Source organism: Lissotriton helveticus, chromosome 1_2 (genome assembly GCF_964261635.1).
Source record: "Lissotriton helveticus chromosome 1_2, aLisHel1.1, whole genome shotgun sequence".
NCBI lineage: Eukaryota > Metazoa > Chordata > Amphibia > Caudata > Salamandridae > Lissotriton > Lissotriton helveticus.
In genome coordinates this window covers 175,487,571-175,512,409 of record NC_136058.1, presented here as the reverse complement: position 1 = coordinate 175,512,409, position 24,839 = coordinate 175,487,571, and the positions used below count along the sequence as shown (strand labels likewise).

At 43.9% G+C, this 24,839-nt stretch overlaps 1 protein-coding gene across 3 annotated transcripts in view; it reads right to left on the bottom strand.

Annotated features, from left to right (window-relative positions):
* Positions 1–24,839, bottom strand: part of CC2D1B (coiled-coil and C2 domain containing 1B) — a 710,809-nt gene that overhangs the window by 69,950 nt on the left and 616,020 nt on the right. For all 3 annotated transcript variants that reach the window (XM_078670637.1, XM_078670630.1, XM_078670646.1), the window contains one exon: positions 13,744–13,843. In XM_078670637.1, coding sequence (XP_078526763.1) covers positions 13,744–13,843 — 100 coding nt within the window. The remainder of the gene's footprint in view (positions 1–13,743; positions 13,844–24,839) is intronic.

The following is a 24,839-nucleotide window of genomic DNA, read 5'->3' as shown; positions in this document are numbered from 1 at the left end:
AATGTAATTTTGTTATACAAGGTAGCATCAAGAAAGAATGGCCTAACATTTCTCTGCTTGAGTTTTGTTGTTTAGGGATGTCACAAAAAGATTGTCTTTTCTTCCTTCTGCTTTTTTCACTTTTGTGGTTTTTGGTCTAAAGATGCAGTGTTTAGATGCATGTTGTAGGCCTTAGTTAGTTTATAAACTGTAGAGAATCAGGAAATATCAAAATCATGTTTGATATTTTGGCTATATTTGATTTCACTGATAGGTAAAATTGCTGGATTCATAAGAATCTTTGTATCATCACATTTACCCATGGATAGAGAATAGGTGAAATCCTTTGATACATCAGACCCCTTTTCTAGTGAGTCAGTACTGATTGTAAGTGAATTGCCAAACACCCCAGCCTTTAAACATTCAATGCAATATGTAGTGACAGGTATATGTGAAAAGAATGTTGTCACCAAGCATCTGAGATAGTGATGAAAACATGACAACAGATGTTTAGTAAACAGTGTCACGTGGAAAAAGTTCCTACCAAGTTCAATAAAGATTGGAGTGATAGTGTTTCTATTTGCAGTAATTCAGCTACGTATAAGAAAAAGTTGTATGATGGCCTGTCAAAATTGATACCGGAGCTGAAGTGCTTCCCTGAAAGAGATCCTTGTCACTTGCTAGATGGTATGCTGAAAGCATCTTTACAAGCTTCAGAGATAATTAAGAATGCTGTTGACTTTGTAGTCCGTTCTGGTGTAATAAAAATTTATTTGGACCTCATATACCCTGTGCACACACTGTCTATACATATGCACTAACCACTGTTTTTTTAAGATATTGAAAAATAACCACCATAACTTACCAAAAATAGAAACTGAAAACAGGAAAGCATATACAAACTGAAAAACTGAACAAGTCTCCTGTATATGGAAACTGTGCAATTTAAGACCCCTACCACCTCAGCAAGTACCAAGGTGTCTGAACAAGGAGCAGGTGTGTAACCAGCCAACACTGGCCACGCAGCCTCTTAATTGCTCAAGATTCCCAGATGGACAATCCTGTGCGTGTGTGGTAATGTCATGTGTTCAGTGCATGGCCCATTGTGGCTTTCCCTATGTAAACCTAACAGTGCATGCTATAGGCTGCATTTGCTTTGAGCACTTTACTATATAAACACACTTATTTCTGTGTCACAGAATTTGCAGCTGTTTGCGTGTTCTGTTCTTTCCTGGGATTTAGTCTGCACACAGCAGACCAGGTCAAACAACAATGTCCCTTGTTATTTCGTTCTGGTAAGGCACTAGCACCTAGACACAACACATGAGTGCAGCTGTTTGTGAGCATATTAGCCCTGTCATAAAGGTATGCACAGAAGTGTAACAAACAGAGAAAGAGACTTTCTGAGAGGAGATCACGGCTGTACCCAAGATGTATATCTCCCACCTGTGTATGCTAAGTTACGGGGTCAGCTATGAAGCAGGATCTATTTTTTATCATATAGTACCCCAGGCCAATTCTGCCCACACCTGAGGCATGAGACCCTGATAAGCCCCCACCAGCAAGCATAAAAGGAATCTGTTAAGTTGACCAAACTGTCCCAGCTGTTCTTTTTCTATGAATAGGCCCCAAAGTGTCTCTCTCACACACAATCTCCTCAGCGAGGCCCAGCTCCCCCGGTGCCCCAATCCCTCGATGTGCTCTTCGTCTCTTACACCCACTTAGATACCGCAAGAATAGGGAACTTCCCGAGCTAAAAGAAACATCACGCAATACCTGATAGTTGGGGCCACTTGCTATCTGTCATCTTTCATATCATTGTATGTGTTGCTAGCTTTAACGTAACTAAGACATGCAACCAATATCTTCCTAAATGTTCTGCTTTCTTATAAATGTTTCCCTGAAGTGACACAAATCCTGTTCAATAGATGTGCAATTTCATTATGATTCATGGTCAAACATCCTGTGACCTTTTGAGAAACTTTTTGTAGCGTGGGTGGCACTTCTATTTTCTTAAATATTTCGACCAAAATGCGTCATGTCCTATCGGTCAACGGCACCTGATAATGTCATTTTGTGGTCAATAGTTCATCATTGAAAGAGTATGAAGATCTGCTCCTCAGTCCATTCAACGGACTACCCCACTGCAGTGACCCCTTGGGTCCCTGACACCTGTGTGATCTCCTTCAGCCCTCTATCTAAGCATCTTTGGCTGAAGCTCTAATTGCTTATTGTAATTTGAAATTGTCTCTTTCTCTGTCCTCTGGATTACCCTTATTCTAAAAAGCAATAATGGTTGTTCCTCCTAACTTAACTTGTGCATTCCTAGCATTGCCGTCAAGTGTATGTTGCATTTTGAAAGTATTTCCATTGATTTAAAATATATTTGCATTGCATGAGTTTGTTCTTCACTCCAGAAATGTGTCTTTAAATACCAAGACTTTACTAAGACTCCCAGGCTCATTAATACATCTTAAAAAGGGTTCTTCTTTCATATAAATCAGAAAGCTATTTTTCTCAATTGTTTACACGTCTATTTTGTCATCAATTTGCACCCCCTCAAATTAAGCTGCCTCGGTTCAGTTGCCCAGGACCATGACATTTCAACCTTTCATTGCATTTAAATATACTTTGAAATTGTAAATTCTTGCATGGTTAATTTTCTCATTTAAGGGTTTGCCTCCTAGGCACTTGAGCGTCATAAACATGTATTCTCGTGTTGCTATTTCTGGCTGATTACAATTGTAGTTTTGAATAGTCTTTCTGGAGCTAATGAATTGATGAATATATACTCTGCTGTGTTAATGATTTGAAGAATAAAAGTGCCACTTCAACTTAAGACCTTTGTTTCACATCCATGTTCATTACTTTTAGACAGACAGGGTTTCAGTGGCCTGTGACCACCACAGGAGGGTCTAATTCACCCCTCAACAGCTACTAATCCCAGAGAGGTTTGTTGTATAATCATTCTGCTTCTGTAAAAGGGGAGTGGGGGTAGGCTAATCTGTCTTATAATATGACGGGGCTTCTCACAATCTATGGTTTACTGACTTTGCTGACTGTATTTTCGTTAGGCCTTTGTTTTCTAATTGTGGCAAGAATAATGCAAACATTTCAAACTTCCCTTGTATATCTTATTGTGGACGAGTACAAGCGTGAAAGCGAAAGCGGATGTCTTGTTACCACGATCCCTGAGAAGGTCGGGGGGTTCTGGGGTGTCAATTCACTGGTCTTACTGGATAGGGTTGGGGGGCAAGTGAGACACTGTAGCTAGTAAGACTCTGGCTCATGGGTACTGAGGTGGTATGGCTGACTCAGCGCCCTACTGAGGTGGTATGGCTGACTCAGTCCCTACCTACTGAAGTTCTATGGTCCCAACCATAGTTCTGTTCCTGAGAGACTCCCAGCAACAGTAACTGACCTGCAAACAGTTCTGGTGTTCCTGATAAGTTAAAGAGATTTCCAAATCTTGATAAGCCCTATGTTTTGCGGGTGGTTGTAAAGCCTTATAAGTCTGAAACTGCCTGGAGGCAGTGTCTATAGCTTCAAACTCCATCCATGAGTAAAACGTCTCAAAGGTAACACTGCAAGAGCAGCTATTACAAAAAAAACTGCCCCCGTCCCTGATCAGGGGACACCTTAAATCTTGAGCTGAGTAACTGCTTCCATGTAATTGGCTCCTATCACAATAGAGGCTGCCATATGAATAGATCCAAGTGAATAGGGATTCATGGAATTAGAAAATTCACAAAATGGGAATAACATCCAGCCCCCGACGTTGGGTACCAATGTTGCGTTAACTGAACCTCTGGCTCAGCTCTACAACGTTTGTTTTCAAACCCACAGATGACATGAGTGATCCAAGTTCAATGCACCAACACTCAAATGTGAAAGACAGGTTTTGTAGCCCTGCAGAACCCCACTCAATACACAGTTGAGTTGCATCCATGCTTTGGATTACTAACACTCACTAAAAAGGGATCCAGGGACACCGTGGTGATTAGAAACAAACCTTTTTCGTTCTCTTCAATACAACACACAAACTGAGCTAAGAAAAAGCACTAACTAAAAAGCATGTATATTTCAACAGGTGCACCCTGTTGCTTAACATCTCTAATATAACCAAACAGAACTAGGTTAAAACAGCACAAATGCATGTTGCGAACAATGAGAATAAAAGGAGCATTTCTTCCATGTTGAAAAATTCCATCTAAAAACCTAACACCCTAAAACCTACTTCTATGCGTGACGCTAGGAGAGCATTGAGTACAATAACTTGCATCTAGATTTTCTTTGGGAGAATGAGCGCACTTGTGTATTACCAAGCACTGTAATTATCAGTTACCAGGGGGCTGGGTTCCCTGTAAAAGGCAAACATGCGTCACATCAGCATCAGCACCTCTCAGACTCGATATCAGCTTTCAGTAGAAAGTGCGATACAGCAGCATCTCTGTCAGGCATGATCATCTCTGGCAGTATCTTGCACGATAATCTGGGGCAAAGTACCTCTCCTCACAGGTGGGAGTCATTTTATACTATATCTAATCCGAGATGGAATTTTCAACATTGCAGCTGGAATTTCTGGTACAACCAATGAGCATCAACATGCTAGTCTAAGACACATTCTTTTAAACAAATGAGGTAAAAATAAGGCAATTCAGACTACATTATTGTGGCTATTGTTCTTAGGGGATCTTGAAATTGAGATAGGAAGGCACTTGCTCCAGACTGATGGGCTATCAGGTGTCTTGTTGATATCTCTATCAGAGTGACAAAGTCTTGGAAAGATAAAGACAGATGACATCTACATTAAATGCAGACATGTTGACGATTCTACAGAAATACAGAAAATGGAGCCTCTGTCGACTTTATTTGGAGTCAGGCCTTATATATATATATATATATATATATATATATATACATTCTTTAGGTCAGGCCCACATCACTATTAAAGTCAGGCAACATCAGTTCTTAACTACGGCAAGCTCCTAAACTATGTTCCGAACCGTACATTGCGGTCATTGCAGGCCTGCCACCTGACCACTCCACGCTGCAACACTGTATCCAAAGGGGGTAGAGCATTCTCAGTCCTACTCCCACAACTCTGGAACCAGATGCCTGACCACCTTCGGAGAGAACCTGCACTCCTCCCCTTCAGGAAACATCTCAAAACTGTCTTATTCAGGGAGGCTTTCGGTACTGTTTAAACTACCCTTCCCCTGCACAGCTGTTATGTTACTACCAACTGGCGTCGGGCCTCTCTCTCTAAAGCACTTAGAGACCTGCCGGTGATTTGGCGCTATACAAAAATTAATTAACATAACAAAGTCTACAAAACAAAAAATATGTGTCACGTTTCCATCTACTTCCAAAATGCTGTCCCCATTGCTAGGATTGTCTGCTAATAGCAGGCTCCTCACAGTACTATGCAGAGCCAATAAACATGGCCTACCAGAAACTACTAGTAGTAAAAGTGGCGATTGATCGTAGTGAGGAAGTAATGCAAGTCAGGTAACCCTCTATCAATGGCAGGTTTTGTTTGAATCATTTATACACCTATCAATGGCAGGTTTTGTCTGAAGCATTTATACACCTACAACAGGTTTGAGCAGCGGGCATCCCCGAGATCATAAAAAATCCACGAGTATGGCAGAGCACACACAGGAGTGCGCAGGGAGTCAAACAGGATTGGAAAGATTGTTCCACGTGTTAATGTGTTCCCTTCCGTTGTTGAAGTATACATAGTAAAATACCAAATGTATCACAGTTAGTGGCTAGTTCAGCTATACCAATTGTGTGAGTTGAAGGCTGAATAGGCCCTGTCCCTGTTGGAAACAAGCATGTTACGAGCATACAGTTATGTGCATTAGGGTATCGAGCAACACAGATGTTTACTTTGGTTCTTCAGTCTCAGGGTTCCATATTACAATTGATTGCAAGTAGTAGTTCTGTACATTAGTGTTGTAGTGGGTTCCTTTTTGGCGCATTGCTGAAGGTGTGTTTCACTTCTTGATTGCAATTTTCATTTGTATAGATCTACCTAAAAATTCAATGGTGTAGCTTTATGTTGGCAGGTACTACAAGAGAGTGAAGGCTTGCTTTGGCAGCAATGAGAATGTGCCTTAAACGTGCAGTATGTCACTACAAACTGTTCTGGCAGATGCTCTTGGAAATCTAGAAAATATAATAGAGCCATTTGTACTAAAAATATTCAGAAATTCAGACCATCCATGAGTTAAAAGCTTGTAACCAAGTGTTGGGTTTTGGTACTGCTGGTTTAACACAGCCAGGGAGTGTTTTAAAACAATAGTTATACATATTTGTAAAGTGTACATGCTACAGAATCTGTTTGGGGTGGCTCTCCTTTCAGATGTCCTTTCCAGCCTGCTCGTTAGACACAGGCTTTGATATCTCTCACAGCAGGATAGTTTCCCGCTTGGAGCACCCACAGCAGAAGCACACACATCTTGAATGACGTTTTACACTGGTTGACATCAGCCCACCTGAAGATTTGATCAATGCAGACAGAAGGCTGGTCATCACCTAATGGCCCTCCTTCAAGTTAAAAAACAGAATCTAGAGTTCCACCCCTCACTCTTACCATCTACAAAGGAAAGTGCTGCAGGAAGTCTAATCAGCAGCCCCTTGCTAACAAAGTCTTTACTGAATTTCAGTGTGTGGATTTCCTACCTCCAACCACAGGAATGGAGGCAATACACTTCAACTGCACGGGAAAGTCCTCTATCTTGTGATATATCAAACCAGAAGTGTCTAAAATGGTTCCTACTTAGCTTTACAATTAATACTGGGAGCCAACATTGAGAAGTTATCCGCTCCATTGTTTGCAAAATCTCCTTCCAATTTTTGCACCCAGACATTATTTTAAGCTTGCAACTCCTTGGCTGATCAGCTGCCCATACTGAAGTTGTAGCCTACCAGTAGCCTAGCACCACACAGACTGTTTGCCCAATTCTAACGGCCATCAAATGTACCGAATATAGCACCATCTTCACATGCAGATTATGTTGCTACTACCTAAAGAAGAGATCTTCAAACTTTTTTTGATTGGAGCCCCTTAAAGCAAAATATTTTGAAGTCACAGCCACCCTCCAAAATTTGATGGCAAAGATTAGGGGAGAGATAGGGGCAGGACTCAGTGCAGGCAGCGAGGCTTATGAGCTTATTTCAGGGTGACATTTTCTGTTCTTATGATCCACTACTACTGTTATGGGGAGTTTTAGCTTAGTACTCCATTTGTCTGCATTGTGGACTCTTCTTTGAGTGCCTGGAGAAACTGGAGTCTTGCCTTGATTTTCTCTGTGATTCTGTACCAGTTGTATGACGGAACAAAGTAGGGAAATACTTTGCGTGCGTTTACACACATTTTTTACCCCACATAGAATGAATATGTTTTTTCAACACATATTGTTGCCACGCAATCTTTATATATATTTTTGAAAATGGATTTGTGGGGAGAGACCCCCCCAACTTACCTTAAATGTGTGGTAAAAGCAATACATTGTAAGGGCATTTACGTGGTAAAAAATGCGTGATAGAGGCACAATGTGGTAAAAACCTTGCTGTAAGGCAATTTCCCTTCTTTACCACATCGATTGCTCTCTGAACTAGTGGGAGGATAGTTTCTGTCCTTAGACTTTGTATCTAATTGTTTCCGAATATATATAGTCAGCTCTTGATCTTTCTCTATGATGAATTCTGATAATTCTTCGCATTCCGGCTTGTCTGTTCCACTTTAAAATCGGTCCACTGTCTCGTGCTGTCATCTGTGTCCACCTTTACACTGAGTGCAAAAGTCTCCAAAAGCACGTCCAAACTTTGACATTGCAGGATGACTGGTTAAGCACAGTCCGGTATCAATCCAAAGGATTTTATGTAAGCTACCAAGAGACCCCTCATCGTATATCAGTACATCCCATAATCTGATCAAACATTATCATCTTGTAAACTGGGTGCTTCTCGTTTTTCTCCTGGTCTTTCTTTTTAAAGTAAGCTCCAATACTTTGCAGTGCCTATGTCCTCCCATTTTGACTTATGAACAGCACAATATCAACCTTTTTATGCATTGCCCCCTAATTCACTTGTCATTGCCTTCACTCCCTAACAACATTCTGAAGTCTTGACACAAACTGAAAAATACGGTCATACATTTTTACCTTACAAAAGTAAAATTCTCTCTTCCAGCTCCAACATGCTTGCATGAATTGCAGTGGCGGCCGCCACTAAAAAAGGGTGGTGAGGTGGGTGAAGGTATGCGCTGTGGGGTGTGTTAGTGATAATGGAAAAAGAACTTACCTGAAGCCGCCAACCGCCTTCCTCCTGCTGTCCTCTTCCAGGCCCCAGAAGCCCCTGGGACAGACAAACAAGTTACTTACCTTGTGTAACGGTATCTAGTAGAGACAGGATCTAGCCACAGAGTCCTTACTAAGAATTTTTCACAGACTCCAGAAACTTTTTTCCCCACCATACATCTGCTGGTCGGCAGAGGGTGTTGATTGACTCCGTAGCGACGTGGTCCCTAGATGTAATGTCAGCAGAGTCCATATAACCCTTCCACTGACACGCTGATGTCAGTTTCTTCGTGACTATAATCCGCACTCAAAACGAGGAGCCACATGCCGAAACCTCATATTTGGGGCAGTGTGCCAAGACAACAGACACCATGTGTGACGTGTCTGTTGATTGAAAAGGAAAGAAGGAAACCGTCAAGAACGCAAGAGGTCCAAAAAACTCAAGGCAAAAAGTAGGAACAGCAATGACCTTCTGCCCCTCCAAGAAATAGGCAAAACCACCAAGGTACCACTGTAATGAACAGAGGAATCTGAAGTAGAAACGAACCAGCAATACCAGGACATCACCAGAAAAGATATCTCATGAGCCTACAACACAACAAGAATACCTACAATAGGACATCCCAAGCACAGACTCAATATAAATGAAGAAGAAAGAAAAAATAGTTTGCAGTGTGGGGAGGATGGAAGAGACGTAAGGAATCTGCGGCTAGATCTTGTCTCTACCAGATACATTGTTACTGAAGTAACTTGTTCATCTGATAGAGACATCTAGCCGCAGATTCCTTACTTAGAATCAGATACCCAAGCCATGACATCCTGCAGGAGGGTCTTCAAACTGGGACTACAAGGAATGTACAAGTAATATGAATCCGGTCAGAAAACAAAAGACCAGGGAAAAAGGATGACTGAGGAGAATATCACACTCAGTCAAAAGTCCAGCACCTAGTAACTTAATCACTACAAGCACCGAAAAGGGACCAGAAGTCGAAGAATTGTACATCGGAAACCATGGGAATAGAGTGCCTGTTGACCTGTCACAGCAAGCCAACTTAAAGACAACAGTGAAAAACAAGAAGTTCTGACCTCAACAGCATCTGACCCAGGTATATCCGTTGACCACAACTGAAACAAACTGGTAAACAAGATAAGCCCACAGTGTAAAGGAAAATTATCCACAGCAAGAAGAAATGCCAGTAATGGACCTAATAAGCCCATGGCAATCACAGGGTGAATCTAGGACACTGAATTGGACATGTGGAGCACAGAACCTCCAAAAAGCTAATGAACAATCTGCTCATATTGCAGAGTATTCATGATAGTGAAAATAAATAATCACATTAACTACCAGCAAGAAGCACTTCCATAAATATAATAAAGAGCTATAGATAATTCCATGAAATATACTTATGTCTGGAAGTTTACAGTCATAGGATCTTACTAAGATACTCAAAGGATATCCAGCATACACGTATATCCCCTTGGAAAAAGGGGGAAGAGCACATGAGAAGGCTACTCTACCTCAAGGGAAGATATTCAAATAATATGGAAGAATGGCAGGACTAATGGCACGACGCACCGATATGACAACATAGAAAATGAAATAATACAGTGCATAGAAAGCAACCCTATGTCTGCCACGAAGGGGAGAGAAAGGTGCAAGGTAACCACCATAAAAGGAGGTAACATAATAAGAAAAAAAGATGCAACCTAAGGAAGCCCCCCATAGCACAATTTAGTGCTTGACCTCAAGTGCAGACAAACTTGGTCACAAATGTTTCGAATAGAAGCGACAAGGTGACGCAGAAAAAAACATATCCAGACCGCAAAAGGAATAAATGAATTCGTAGCAATGACTCCGTAAGGAAGAAATAAGCAGGTATGTAATACAAGGTAGCTAACCATGCCACACATAGGCAAATAGGGACCATAACGTAAAAAATCAAGTTCAAACTATCTGCAATACAAGCAGAAAAAGAAAGGGACCGTCCCCCCCAAAGGACAAGAGCTTGAATGAGAAATTAGAAGAGCAGGTGGAAGTAACCAGGAGGCTAGCGCCTCTAACGCTGATGGACAATAGACCATCATAGCCAGAAAAATACTTAATACAGGAATTAAAGCTCCTGCAAGGATAAGGCAAGCCTACCAATGCTGCGCATCACACCACTCCAAGGCAAAAGCACGCAAAAAGCAGTCGCCTGACTGGATAATGGAGAGGAAACCAACCTAGCCAAATACAAAGCCCACTAGAGGAAATAATGCTCCTGAAAAGGGAGCCAAAGGGGTAACGCACAGTGTTGTATCACTTCAATGGCAAAAGCGCATGCAAAGACAGTGAAAGGTTACAGCCCAGACATGTGGCAACCAGGATCAGGGAATCAAAAACAACTAAAGAGTGTTCTGATTGATAATTTAGAACTCCCAAAAGCAGGAGGGGTCTTCGGGCCCGATGGGCAGCAGGTTAAGTGCCATCTATAAGATACAAACATGTCACCTACAGGCGGTCCCCATGAAGTGTGGATGGACGACAGTGTAAATGTGCACGAGGAACTGCATATAGAAGACGATGCATCTGAACACACGCATTAAAGAATGGGCCACTATACATAACATACTAGAGGTGTTATATAGGCCATATAGGTAGAAAGAGGCTAGTATCCACCAGAGGTACGACAACAATCGTATGGAAAGAGTGTGATGAAGGAGCCCAGATATACCACATCAGGAAAGCCCACAGGGCTTAATATATGAAGATCTATTCGAACAGCACAATAACATGTCAGCACAAACCAATTTCTAAAGCATCATGAAATGAAACAATGAAATAAGTGTAGTGGTAGAAGTTCCTCCACCCAAGAGCACTTTATGGAGCCCCCTTGCTCTAACAACTCACCACCAAGCATGCAAATAACTTGTACTCGCCCAACGGTGAGAACTGCCTACCTGGACTTCTTAGGCCCTAATGTCTTTGAGCACAACAACCATCTTGCTTTGGCAGAATAAACTTTGGAAAAGGAAGGGAGGTCATCGCCCAGGAACAATGCTGAAGTGGAAAACTATCCACTTCAGGAAGTCTTTAAAAACCTGGTAATTTAACAGATCGTAGTTTCTTTCTTTTTTTGGGTCCACCCATTACACTGCTAGCTTTTAAGCCAGTGCCAAGACACCTCAGGGTATTTGAGAGCTCTAGGAAACAATACAACATAACACTGTTCGACCCATATAACTCCTGCAGGTCCTGAATTGCATCTTGGTCTGTATACTGCCTGTTGCTCGCAGCCTAAAGTGCAAGGGACTGCCCTCCACAAACCTAAAACCTTAAATTTGAGGCACAAGACTGCAGGCAGACTTCAGACCAGCGGACGCAGCAAATTCCAGACTTCTTCCTCTATCGTCCCGATTGTGGCCCCCAAAATGCAAGCCGGCGGTCCAGATCTGCCCACTTCAACAGAAGCAGCCATCTTGGAAGGCCCCGCAGAAAGCAGTAAGAGAAGAAATGGGGCAGACCTTGATACGAAGCAGGTATATGCCCATGCAGAGCTCTGTAGTCCCCTACCTCAAACTGCTCATTCTTTGGGGGAATGATGGCTGGTATACTCTGTAGTCCTAAACTGAAGGGAGGATTCTGTCCTGGGGTAGCACAGCAAGTGACTCCAGCCTTTACTCAGACTGGAATGAACAGTGGATGAGCGACATTTATCTCCAAGTGGTCCCACTGCCACACACTCACACACAGTTGGGCTTCCAGTGTGTTGCTGACCTTTAATGTACTGGCTAATCAAACACATGCTTTACTGGCATCTGTATGGTGACTAGTCAATGTGTTGTTGCCACACCCCATACTGCCACAAAAACCAAACTGACGTTGGGGTGACATGGGCCTGATGTTTGCACACATCTAACACATCTCCATGTCGGCATTTCCTATACAGTGAATCCCACAAAATCATTTTAATCTTGATAACCTGAACTTTTGCGAGTGGGACACCTAGAAAGAGTCCTGGCCACCTGCTATAACTACAAGTGGTGACCACCAGCCCAGATTAAGTTCAGAGTGGATCAAATTTGAGTATAATAACTTAAAAGCCATTGGTGAGTTGGAGGAGGGCTGGAAGTTCTAGAAGTGAATTAAGGTTCTTTACTCTGAATGCTTCAAGGATGGTGCACATAATTTGGACTTATTTCTATCATCCAGCAGAGGCCAGTTGTGAAAACCTATACCTTGCTTGTATCATGTTCAGCTATTCCTATGTAATGCAGTATTAGTAATCACATACATAGCCCAGAAGGTATCAATAATTTTAATCAAATATGGATGTTGTTTTATAGTAATTTGAGGCTTCCAGTGTCATTGTGCATGCCTGCTAATTCTCATGGCACCAGTAGGCCCAGAAGCCATAAGGCTCAGGTTATACCCTGCACATTTCCGAGCATAGCAACCTTGCTTTGAAAGCTGGCAAGTGGTAATATGATTTTAGGAGAATAATGAGCTCAGTATTTTATGAATAAAGGAGATCTTGTTCTCAGGAACATCCAGCACTTCCTCAGGGAGAAGATTCTGACACCTACTCATTAGATATGTTTTCAATGAGAGAACACATTTCTGTCACGACTTATATTACAAAAAAAATAAAAACATATATACTAGACTCATTTTCAATACATTTTATCTATATCCTCCACTTGAGTGTTTCATAGGGAGCCCTGATCAGCTGAAATGGTAATTGTCTTTGACCTTTTGCTGCGCTGTTTGGAACTTTGTATTAAATGCTAGTTGGTCTTTAGGCTTCCAAATGCATTGTGTTTTATTGTTGACACAGAGTAGGGCTGAGGGCAGGAGACGTGATTCTATTTGTTGAGGTTAAAACCCGCCTTAGACACATTTCTCTGTATCCTTTGAGGTTTATGGATCAGTTTCTTCATTAGCCCTGCTTACTTGGCATTGCAACAGCCCAACCTATGGGAGATTAGTTGTGTATGGTTGTTCAAAGAGTCACAGTATGGACTTTCTAGGAACGTTTAGCTGGCTGCTGGACGTGTTTACATATTCAGTACAGTATATCTAGTGCTTTAAGAACATTACTTTTGTGTAAATAGACAAACATTCTTAACCACAAATTAGCAACTGGTACAAAATTGAAAATCATACTAAATCATTTGATTGTGGTACCCAGAGACAATGATTTATATAGGATTGAACATTTTACTGTATACCGAAAGGTTAATACTTTTGTACCAGGCAAAGTGTGCTTTCAAGTTGCAAGACAAAATATATTTTTGTGAACAATGATAAATTGTGGAGATTCATTTAACATGACCAAGACAGGTCTAGCTTATTGGCTTTCTCAGATAGGTGGTATAAAAGGAGAATTAAAAAATGTGGTTCCACCATTGTAACTTTATTTTAAATAGAGAGAACTCAGAGAACAGGTTAATGAACAAAAATATTACTTACCCTTTGTGATAAATTTCAAACTTAATTCCTTTTGCCTGAATCACTCTCTTAAATCCTCTGTGATTTCGGTTTATGTTCAATTTGAAATGCTGATCATATTCTGGAAATAGGAAAATTATCCAAGGCCATTATTTTTAATCCCTTTTGAAAAAGATGCAACTGAACATAGAAGTACCGAGTAGTATTTTAAGACGTAAGTGACTCAATCTCAAATTCACAATGAAACAAACATAGCAATATTTCTCAAAGAAAGTATGTGCATACAGAAGTGCCTATTATTTTTTTCAAGAAACATGACCACCCACGGACAATGATCACCGATCACTAATCTGTATTGGTCAGATCATCTAAGACAATTCATTTTTGCCTCCACAACAAACTACATCACCAAAAATCTGGCTAAATTTGCATCACTTGATTCTGTCCCCAACAACCTTAGCAGCAAAGACATCTGTTTGAGGATATTATTCCATCTAACAAATTGAGAAAAATATTCTTGTTGACAGGGAGGGTGGGGGGTGTGGGGGGGGGGTCTTTGGCGGCTCGTGGGTGGGGGTGGTGAGGGAAAAAAAATGTAAAACACTTAAATGTAAATGTAAATGTGGGGATACTTGTATAGCGCACGAATCACCCCTAGGGGTCTCTCGGCGCTTGTACGAATACCGCTGTGGAACCCATCCTGGTTTTCCCTGTGAGGTGTCCACTCCTGGGCACCCCCAAGGTGGAGGCCAGGCATCCTTAGCGTTGTGGGGGCCGTTGTGGACATTAAGCACGCTATTGCCCAGAGTTGCAGAGTGGGACTCCATGATTTGAATAGGCACCGAGGCGAGAATTATCAGGTCCGTGGAATTTTTGAGCCCAAGACCCGCCGAGGCGGGGAATTGAACCCTGGTCCCGGGCTAGACCTCTGCATCAGGGTCTGCCGCTCTAACCATTGAGCCACACTTCTCCACCACTTACCTGTTGCCGCTGCCTCTTGTTCCTCTTTGCCCGCTACCAGGGCAGGGAGCAGGAAGTAACAGGCTCCCCATAGCGTTGCGACTGGTCTGAGGCCGTGGTTCGGTACTCAATGCAAAAACAACAGTTGATGGACAGAATGCAGAACAGTGTCATACATTCACCCCAGTAGAGAGATCTGAGCCCAAATCCATCGTTTTTTTGCTCACCATGCCATTCCAGTTTGAACCCAGCCATATGCAAATCAGTCTTAACCCTGTGCCCCATGGGAACAATCCAGCCCAAACTGCCAAGCTAGGTCCTCCCTGGACTGGAAACAAGCATCTTAGGACCGGTTTCGGGCTTTCAGCCCTCATAAGCCAGGATAGTTTGATTCCAGTGGCATGGAGAGCACGGGACTCACGTCTGAGCATACCCGTCCCACTCGGGGTGACATATGCAAAAACAATAGTTGATGGACAGAATGCAGAACAATGTCATACATTCAGCCCAGTACAGAGATCTGGGCCTAAATCCATCGTTTTTGTGCTCACTATGCCATTCCAGTTTGAGCCCAGCCATATGCAAATCAGGATTGACCCTGTGCCCCATTGGAACAGTCCAGCCCGAACTGCCAAGCCCGGTCCTCCCTGGACTGGAAACAAGCATCCTAGGACCGGTTTTGGGCTTTCACTCTGCCACTGGATTCAAGATAGCCTGGCTGATGAGGGTTATGAACCCTATGAATGCTTGTTTCCAGTCCAGGGAAGACATGGCTTGGCAGTTCGGGCTGGACTGTTCCCATGAGGCACAGTGTCAGACTGATTTGCATATGGCCATGCCTGAACTGGGGTGGTGGAGTGAGCTAAAGAATGATGATGGATTAAACCCAGATCAGTTGACTGGGGGGTGAGTGTTTGATTTGCTGAAACGCTCCGTCCATCATCCCCTTTGGTATCGCGTGGTTCGGTGCTCAGCAAGGGAATGGGAGGCTGGGCCTGGGACTGCCATAGCAAACCGTCTTGCGCACTTGGAGTGGAAAACCCATTCCTACCCTGCTCTGTGAGCAGAGCAGCTCCTCCCCTACCCAGCTAAGCAATGACAGAAAACAAAATTATAATAACAATGAGTTATTATAATTTTATTTTTTACTTGTTGGCCTACTTAGTGGGGCGATGCTCCTCCGCTTTAGCCGAGGAGCCACCACTGCTTGTTAAGTGTAATGAAACACCTGATACAGCAATAGGAAAACTGTTGTGCTGATTAACAAATTAGTACCTTTAAGTAATGATCCTATTGATGGATACGCTGTGTTTTTGCAGGTTGCTAACTTTATGAATCTCTTACAGTTGCCACACTACATTCATAAAAACTCTTGCACTACATCTCCAGAGGTGGCACATGGAGTCAAGCTACTCCAGATAGGGCTTCGGTCCTGCCACAGACAGGATGATAAAAGGGCCATACCGGGCGCCGCTCGGCACACTAAAGTTAGTTTGAATCATTTTTTATCACACCTGTAGAAGTATTGACAGCACTGTAAAACAGCAGAATGCAAAATTGGGAAACTTTTAGGGAAAACAATAAACCCTGTCCTCAAAACAGGGAGGTGGACAATCTGCAGAAAAGAGGAGTATCCATCAGAAAGACTATTACTGAAGGATAGTAACTCTTTCTTTTAATGTATACTTCATTCCACAGATTTCCTACCTAAAGACCTAATTACCTCTCCAAAGTAGTCCTGCACAAAGAATGGTCCGAGGAGGGATTACAGCAAAACCAAAAACATTTGCAGCACAGACCTGGCAAAATGCCAGGCCTGACTAACATGAAAGTGAAAGCATAAATGAGTGATGAATTTGTGTCTCGGAGCCTGCACCACAGCTCAGCAAATATCCAAAACCTGTTTGGACCGTGCCAAAGAAGCAGCCTTTGCATGGGTGGAGTGAGCTCTAATGCCTTCAAGCAGTTCTTTCTTTGCTGAAGCATAACATTGCTAAATGCAGAGAACCATTCATGAGATGTTGTCCTCTTTTTGACAGCTTTGTCTTTCTCGTGGCCAGCAAAGCAAGAAACAGCTGGCCATCCGCATGGCAATACCTGGTCCCATCAATGTAGAGGCTCACAACCACTCATCCTTGGTGGCATTTGAAGGAAAAAGAGTGCAGGGGGAGTAATGAACTGTCTGATGTAGAACACGGACACTCCCTTTGGACTGAAGGTGGCTCAGGTGCAAAGCACCAATTTGTCCAAAAGAGGCAAGTGACTAATAGATGAAGTAGCAGAGTTGGCAATTCACTCACCTGGCATGCAGAGGTGATAGCGATGAGGAACACAGTGTTGAAAGGAAGGAGCCCGAGAAAACAACTATACATGGCTCGGTGACCCTATCAAAAAATTAAGGACCATATTCAAGTCCCATTGAGGCAAGATAAATGGTGAATGTTGGAACATACGAGCCAAATGCATGTGACAAAACATCACAATGGGTGACCTAAACGATAAGGTCTGAAAGGCAGAAAGAGAAAGGCAGATGAAGACCAACAAGTAACCTTTCACTGTGCCCAGGACTGCTGCAATTGACAGACCTCCCTCAGCTGAAGAGGAAGGCAAACATTAAATGTCAGGAGACCTGAATACCAAACCCTCCTCACCCAAAATGGAACAAAACATCAACTGCATCAGATCCTGTGTCACTTTCCTCAGAACATGAGGGTTCAAAGGAATGTGTGGGAACACACAGTGGAAAGGAAAATCCCATTGGATCCTTAACTTCCACCAGGGTCCCCTGCCATGTCAACTGTAGGGCACAAAAAAGGTGACACTAAGTGTTTTCTGAAGTAGCACGCCACTGTACAGGAGGCAAACACTGCATGGCAAAGATCAAGTGGACCACTTTCGGATGAAGACACCACTTGTGGTCAGCAAAATGACGACTGATCAGCAAATCCACTCTCACACTGAGGGGACCCACTAGCGTAATCTCAACTGGGTATGACCGAATGTAACAGCCTCAGTACTTCCAAAGAAAAAAAGAGCACTCCCACACCGTTTGGCTTAACTAAATACTACACTGTAGAAATAATGTTGGTGAGGCACTGAATGAAAAATCTTTGAAAGAAGAAAAGCGAAATTACATTTCACAGGGATTATCTGGGCCTTTCGATCACTGCAGAATGAGGAGACCACTGGGGAGATCAATACCTGGTCCAATACGATCCTCCAACTCAAGGTCCACTGGAAGTGGAGACACCAATAGAATGAGTGAATATGTCACCTTGTTTTGTGGCTTGAGCAGAATGGAGGATGCCAAAAAGCAGCTGAGGCAGACTCAGAGAGGAAAAGTGTGCACAGCTGAACTGTGACCACCAACATGAATGTAATGAATACATGAGAAGCTGAAGTGAGCCAGAAGGGCAGGCAATCAAACTGATAATAGGTAGACCCCACCACAAAGTGCAGATACTTTCTGAGAGACCATTATATACAGGAACACCATTCAATCTGTAGAGTTCAGGAAAGAAGTGAATAAACAGGAAGCTGAAGTGAGTCAGAAGGGCAGCCAATAAAATTGGTAATGGGCTGATCCCACCACAAAGTGCAGATACTTTCTGACAGAACATCTGATCTGGAATTTTATATCTAGGACCATCATTAAATCTGTGGAGTACAGGAAAGAAGTCGCTGTGGCAGCGAAAGTGTATTGATCCTCTCCTTGTGGAAAAGGAGTTAAAGAACTGGAAGTTCAGAATAAGCCAACGGCCACCCTCCTTCTTGATGGCCAGAAAATAGAGGGACCATCATCCCTGCCCTAGCACCCCTTTGGGTCTGTGCTAAATGGCTCCCTGGTTTAGAACTTCCCTGGCCAAGATCTGTGAATGGCCAGCAAGAACAGCTGGGACAGCAGCAGGCTGAAACATGACGAAGTAGCTGTCCTGTGTGATCTGCAGGAGTCAGAGGTCCAAGGTTACGGCCACAACGTGAAGCACCCAACCCCAAGAGGCAACTAGTGCATGTACAAGGCCAAATTAAAGAGGTTTTAAAGTGAGAGATCGGAGCAGGTGGGAATGCTGTTGAGTCTGAATAAAATACTAACCTTTGCTGCTGGTGGATGGGCTGGGAGGACTGCCTATGTAAAAAAAAAATGCTGACTCAGTAAACACCCTTAACTTTCAGAATGGCTGGAAGAGCTACAGTGTGGTCTACCAGAATGGAGCTCCAAAGGACATTCAACACTCCAGACCTCATCATTCTCACCCTGAATTGTCTCACAAACTACCAGGAGCACGGATAAGGTGTGATCCAGACCGCAGAGTTGCTGTTTTTGATGATTGCCAGTGTTTTTCCCAAGCCGCTGGTGGTGTGCTGAGTATTCAAGATCTTTCTGCTGAAGAAAAAGACCGCAGAGAGCTCCTAATACTCGGTCTGGCCAGTTGAGAGGACACTAGATGACAGGGGTCAGGGGCCGGAAATTTTCTTTCTCCCAAACCACTCTGATGACTTCTGAGCCTCACAACATGCAAGCCTGGCCCTGCAAGAAATTGGCAAAGGACCCAGGGGTGTCGCTTGCATTCACTGTGGACCTGTAACAGGAGGGGTATCAGACCTTGCTGACGATAAACAATTCATCCACAGACAGGAAAGAAAATGAAGAAAAACAGAACCCTCAATGGCGTCATGATACTAAAGTCTCTCCCACAACACAGAGACCGCTCATCACATCAGCTATAGCAAAGTCCTACACCAACACCATCAATGAAACCACAAACAGAAGCTTAACACTTTTCATGACCTCCACTCCACAGAAACAGGCATTGCCATCAACCTCTTCTTCACTGGAAAAAACAGAACATCCGACACCACTTCTATAATACTAAGCCTGCTTTATCTCTTATGCCCACCTCTTCCAAAAGAACCCAGCAATGGTCATCTTTCAAAGCCCTATCTCTAGCAGATCTGGTCAACATACTTGCCTCACTGAAAGTCCATTTTAATGAAGAGGATGTCTTACATCAAAGATTTCTGGGGACATTCTGTCACTCCAACTCACCAATGTCAATCCCTCACTCACTCAAGGCATCTTCCTAGAAGCTCTCATGACAGGCTAGATCATCTCGTTCCTAAAGAAACCTACACTAGCCTATAATGACCTTGCCAACTACCGGCAATCATTCACTAACCATTCATCTACAAGATCACTGAAAAAAAAGTCTATGTTCAACTTCAAGATCACACTAATGCTAACATTCTGCGTCTCCTGCACAACTTCCAGTCTAACCTTTCATTGAGCTGCAGCATGGAGACCAATACCTTACACATTTTCGACGATGCCCTCCTGAACACATATGAAGATGATCACTGCCTCCTTCTATTGCTGGACCTCCCAGCGGCCTTCGACACACCCTCATATAAATCCTGGAGTCTCAAATGGGATTTACCACCAATGTTTTTCACTTTTCTTCCTTTTACCTTTCCTGCAGACACAAGTTTGTTAGCATGGATACCCAGAGGTCCCAAATGATCCTCATCACTTGCAGAGCCATCCAGTATTCCATACTGCCATCTTCAACCTCTGCGTGGAGCTGCTTGGTACTCTACTCACATATAACACTATCAAAACTCTCGAATATGCACAAAAATATACAACTCTACTTGAAATGATCCTCTGCTCCAGACATCCAATACCTCAAATACTGCATGCACATCACCCTGACTTGGATGTCCAGCAACTACCAGAAACTCTACCCAAGTGAAAAATAATTGATGTTATTTACCAAGAAAAACAAACAAGAAACCATACAAACCTGGCCCAATGACATAAACCCTGAAATCTTGAAACCTCCAGCCTCCACTTTCACTGAATGCCAAATCACTTGAATTGACCCAGGACACCAACCTCACCCTCAAGAAACACACTGCTAAAAAACACAAAGACGGCCATGTACTAGCTCTCTCTTCTAAAGTGAGCAAAACTGTTTCTTCCAGAAAGTGACTTCATAACTGCTATTCAAGCCTTGCTCCGTGGCCTCTCAGATTCCACACATATGCCCCTAAAAAGCATCCTATATATCGTCTCATTCTGGCCTGAAAAAATATGATCAGGTCTCCTCCATCCTGATGGAACTCCTTTGAAGGTGGCACCACATCCAAAACCAGCTGCATCTTTTACAAAGCCATCATGGCCCTCACCTCTGATCATCAAGCAGGGAAGCTCACTGTCTCTGGTGGTTCTTGTCACACCTGCAGCCAGGTTGCCATCAGACTGCAGACTAATACGTGTAAAAATAGAAAAAACAAGACAACATGCCTTTTACAGCTATATACCCAGGATCTGGAACAACATTCCTGTATCCAACAAGACTGTTGTAATGCTGCTCCAATTTATGACAGAGCTGAAGATGCACCTCTTTATAGAACACTACATCACAAGGCATTGCTGCGTTTTCTTGGGCTGCCAACTTTCTTGCATGGTCTAGTTGACAGGAGTATGCCCCACCAGTCAAGCCCCACAGACCAGCCTTAAGTGCGAATGTATAGCAGAATTGACTGCTCCAGCCTGCATCACACTTTAATGCTGTTTACAACCTATTGTTTTTAAATGATTTTAAAATTTCCAGTACTTTATTCTGGGTAATGTTATGTAATTGTGATATATTTATTCATTGGATACTGTTTTTTCTCATTCTAACTTATGATCTTTCATGGCTCCCAACTCATCTCCCTGGCCCGCTTTGCTTTTGCAGAAGAAGTCCGTTTGAATCAGCCTTATTCACGATGACATCTTCAGCTGCCATCTTTTTGCAGTTTACGGGACTGGCTTATGACCCAACAATCATGCCTCGCAAACCATAAAAACTGGTCTTATGTGCAATAACGCAGCTGGTTCGTCGAAAGCGTGCCAAAGGCAAGTCAGTCTGCAGCTACCCATGCCTGACTGGGACCAGGGGCCAGGACCCCTGCCCCAAATCACAATATAAATTTACAGTATTGTTCTGAACAGCTACGTGCTTGGTGCCCTATTTACCACTAGATTGTAGAAATAGCTTTCACCCTATGAGCACATCTAGGGTCACCACATGCTACTAGGAGACCGATCTATCCATGCTGAGAGCAGGCAGTCTTAATTGTCGTTCTGTCGCGAAACATGATAAACATTTTTAATTTCGTTGTGGACTATCGACCTGATGCCTTATTTCCAAGTCAAGGTTGGTTGAATTAGTTTTCCACTTCAGGTAATGCACTGACACTCCCTGAAGAGTTTTGTATTGTTAAATGTGTTCAGTAGAATAGAAGGGGTGTGAGGAAATGGGGAGTATTACATGGTGTGGTTGTGCAATCTCACCTTGTAATAAACTTACCTACCCCTTTAGGTCCAGTAGGTTTCGTCTGTAAAACCCTCAGCTCAATCCTCGGTAGCTATGGCACTGAGCAGCAAGGCTTCCACAGAGGAACAAGTGTAAAGAATGTAAACAGCACCAAAACAATTGAAGAAGAAATCGACACAAGGCTCAAGAAATCTTACCTCAATTGATAAAAATAGACTGTATTTTTATAGGGATTTAGACAGTAGAATGAAAAAGATCCACCAGAGTGTTCCGGAGATATTGATTTTACAAGCAATAATAAATCAAAGCAATTTCACTCAATTGCGAATAATCCTTGGCAAAGTCAACAAATTGGACACTTAAAAAAATTTCTAAGAAAAGTTAGGTAAGTGCCCATGCTGTCGGTTAGAAGTACTTGAGGCGACCAACTCCGGCAGCGAGTTAGTCAGGGGGACCAGCAAGATCATCAAGAACAGTTAACTTCACAGAAGAAGCAGTCCTTCAGTCATTCCAGGCATTTTATCTGCATTGAAATGGATTCCTATGGAGCAGTCCTCGTGCAAGAGATGAAGTATGCTGAAGATGCTCCAAGTATGCTGTGGATGCAACAGGGTTTTTCCCGAAGGGATTCCTCTGTCCACGTAGAAGGTGATTGCATCCTGGTTGCATGGTCAATGTCCACGGAGTCCTCTCTGGTCTGTCAGAAGTCCAGTTGCCACTGGACTACCAGTCGCCCATTGTCTCGGTCATAGGCCAATCCTTCCTCAGCCGATAACGTGCCTTCTGAGGGTCCCAGCAACTCTCCGTCAGCACTCCTGCAATCAGCAAACTCAGGTTTAACTCTGTTCGTTGGGTCTTGGTCCCTGTTGCTGCACAGCAGTAGTGGTAGTTGCTTGAAGACTTTGGGCTACCAACTGGCCCCAGCAGGCTTCTTCAGCTGTTGTGGACTTCAAACCTCGGCGTCCCTGGAGGGCGGAATCCCCTGCCACCTTTTCAGAGGTATTTAAGGCTCCTACTCACTCTCCCAACATGGATGTTGACTCTGTTCTCACCGCCTACAACCAGTTGCTAATTAACACTTTTGATCTTAAAGCACCCCTCAAGAATGCCCATCAGTTCCGTTCCAGCCGACATACCCCTTCGTTTTCAGACCCGTTACACCAAGAATAATCCAAGTGCAAACAGCTAGAGCGAAGATGGCGCTCCTCTAAATTTCCTATAGATAAGTCCACATACCAGGCTGCGTTAAGGTACTACCACAATACAGGTAAAGTAGAACGGAAAGCGCACACATCCATGACCATCACTCAAGCAGGTAATTCCTCCAGATATATAAAGCATTAAATAACTTTCCAAAACCCCAGACTCTCTTGTAGACTTCTTTGAAGAGCAAGTTGTTTCCATCTATATTATAAGTTTCCTGGTCTGCCTAGCTAGTGCAGAGTGGGAATTTGACTTGACTTCTCCGCATCCCTAGGCCATTGCAAGCCTTGGGACTTTGATCTCTGTCCTACTGAACAGGTCCTGAGATGGTTAACTTGTATCAAATCGGGCTCCCCTAGCAATCCCTGTCCCCTCAAGATCATGTCCAGTTTAGTACATCACCTAGCCCCTTTCATCTCGATGCTGTTCAATGTTTCCTTCAGTTCTGCAAAAGTACAGCAGGAATGGAAACATATGCTAGTGTCCCCTCACTTGAAAAAAAATCCTTGAATCCCAATCCCGAAGTTCTTGCAAACTATAGACCAATCTCGTTGTTACCCTATCTGTCAAAACCCTTAAAACCTTCATCAAAGGATTGGCCAAGATAGCGGAGTGAGCGGACACGTCTCGCTCGAGCTCCGTCCCCGCCAGACCTAAGCATTGGCATTGCACCCTTATCGGATCCCACTGGCAAACTGAGGCTTCCCCCTACCTAAGAGCCTGAAGTTGCTGCTGCAGGGCTGCAGGGTGACTCGTCCCCACTTGGAAGCAAGAGTACGGTGATAGGGTCTCCCGCGAGGGGATGGCGTATACCGCAAAGAGGAGCTTAGGGCATTAGTCGGCCAGAGCGGGACTGTGCTCATGCCTGAACTGACGACACAGGAACTGCGAGAGGGTCCCCCCTGGCATGGCATCTACCGGAGCCGAGCTGTGCGAGAGAGGGTCGTAGCACCGGACGCCTGGGTCATGTGGCTGGATCACCAGTAGGCCCACGCAGCTCATCCCGAGCACGCTCCTATGTCTGCAACCCGGCGGAGACAACAGCCCTGACGGAGAGGTGCAGCCTACCTGATCGCCCGCTGTCTGGAAGCTGACTCAACTTTGAGGCCCTGCTCGAGCCTCCCAGGGCACCCCACCGGCTCGGCAGCGGGAGGCAGTCCCTCGAGGAGGCTCGGTCCGAGGGGCTACTGCGGCAGGCCACTGGGAGCGGTAAGCAGAGGTAGCCCTGGTGCGCGCCCAACGCTTTGCATGAAAACTGGCCTGAGTAACCGCCAAGAAGTCCCGGTGCTGAGGTATTTCCCCCGCCGATAGCCGCCCCCACCGGGGTTCTGCACAGTTGAGGAGGGCCCACGGCAGATAGCGGTTTTGTGAAAGGGCGTTCTCCCACACAGCTGCCTGATCGGCTGGTCTGTTGTGGCGTCCTCCTGGGACATTGATTACTGTTGGCCCTGGCTGAAGGCCTATCTGCGGTGGACCCCTGTGGGCGGTAGATGGGACTTTGTCGAGGGACTATGAGGTGTGTCTCGCTCTATACATTCTCGCAGCTCTTGGAGGGCTGGTGAGGCCTGGGCCTAGATTTGCAGGCCAGTGAAGTGAGGTGATGTTGGACAGTGGCCTCCGTTGGTTCCCTTG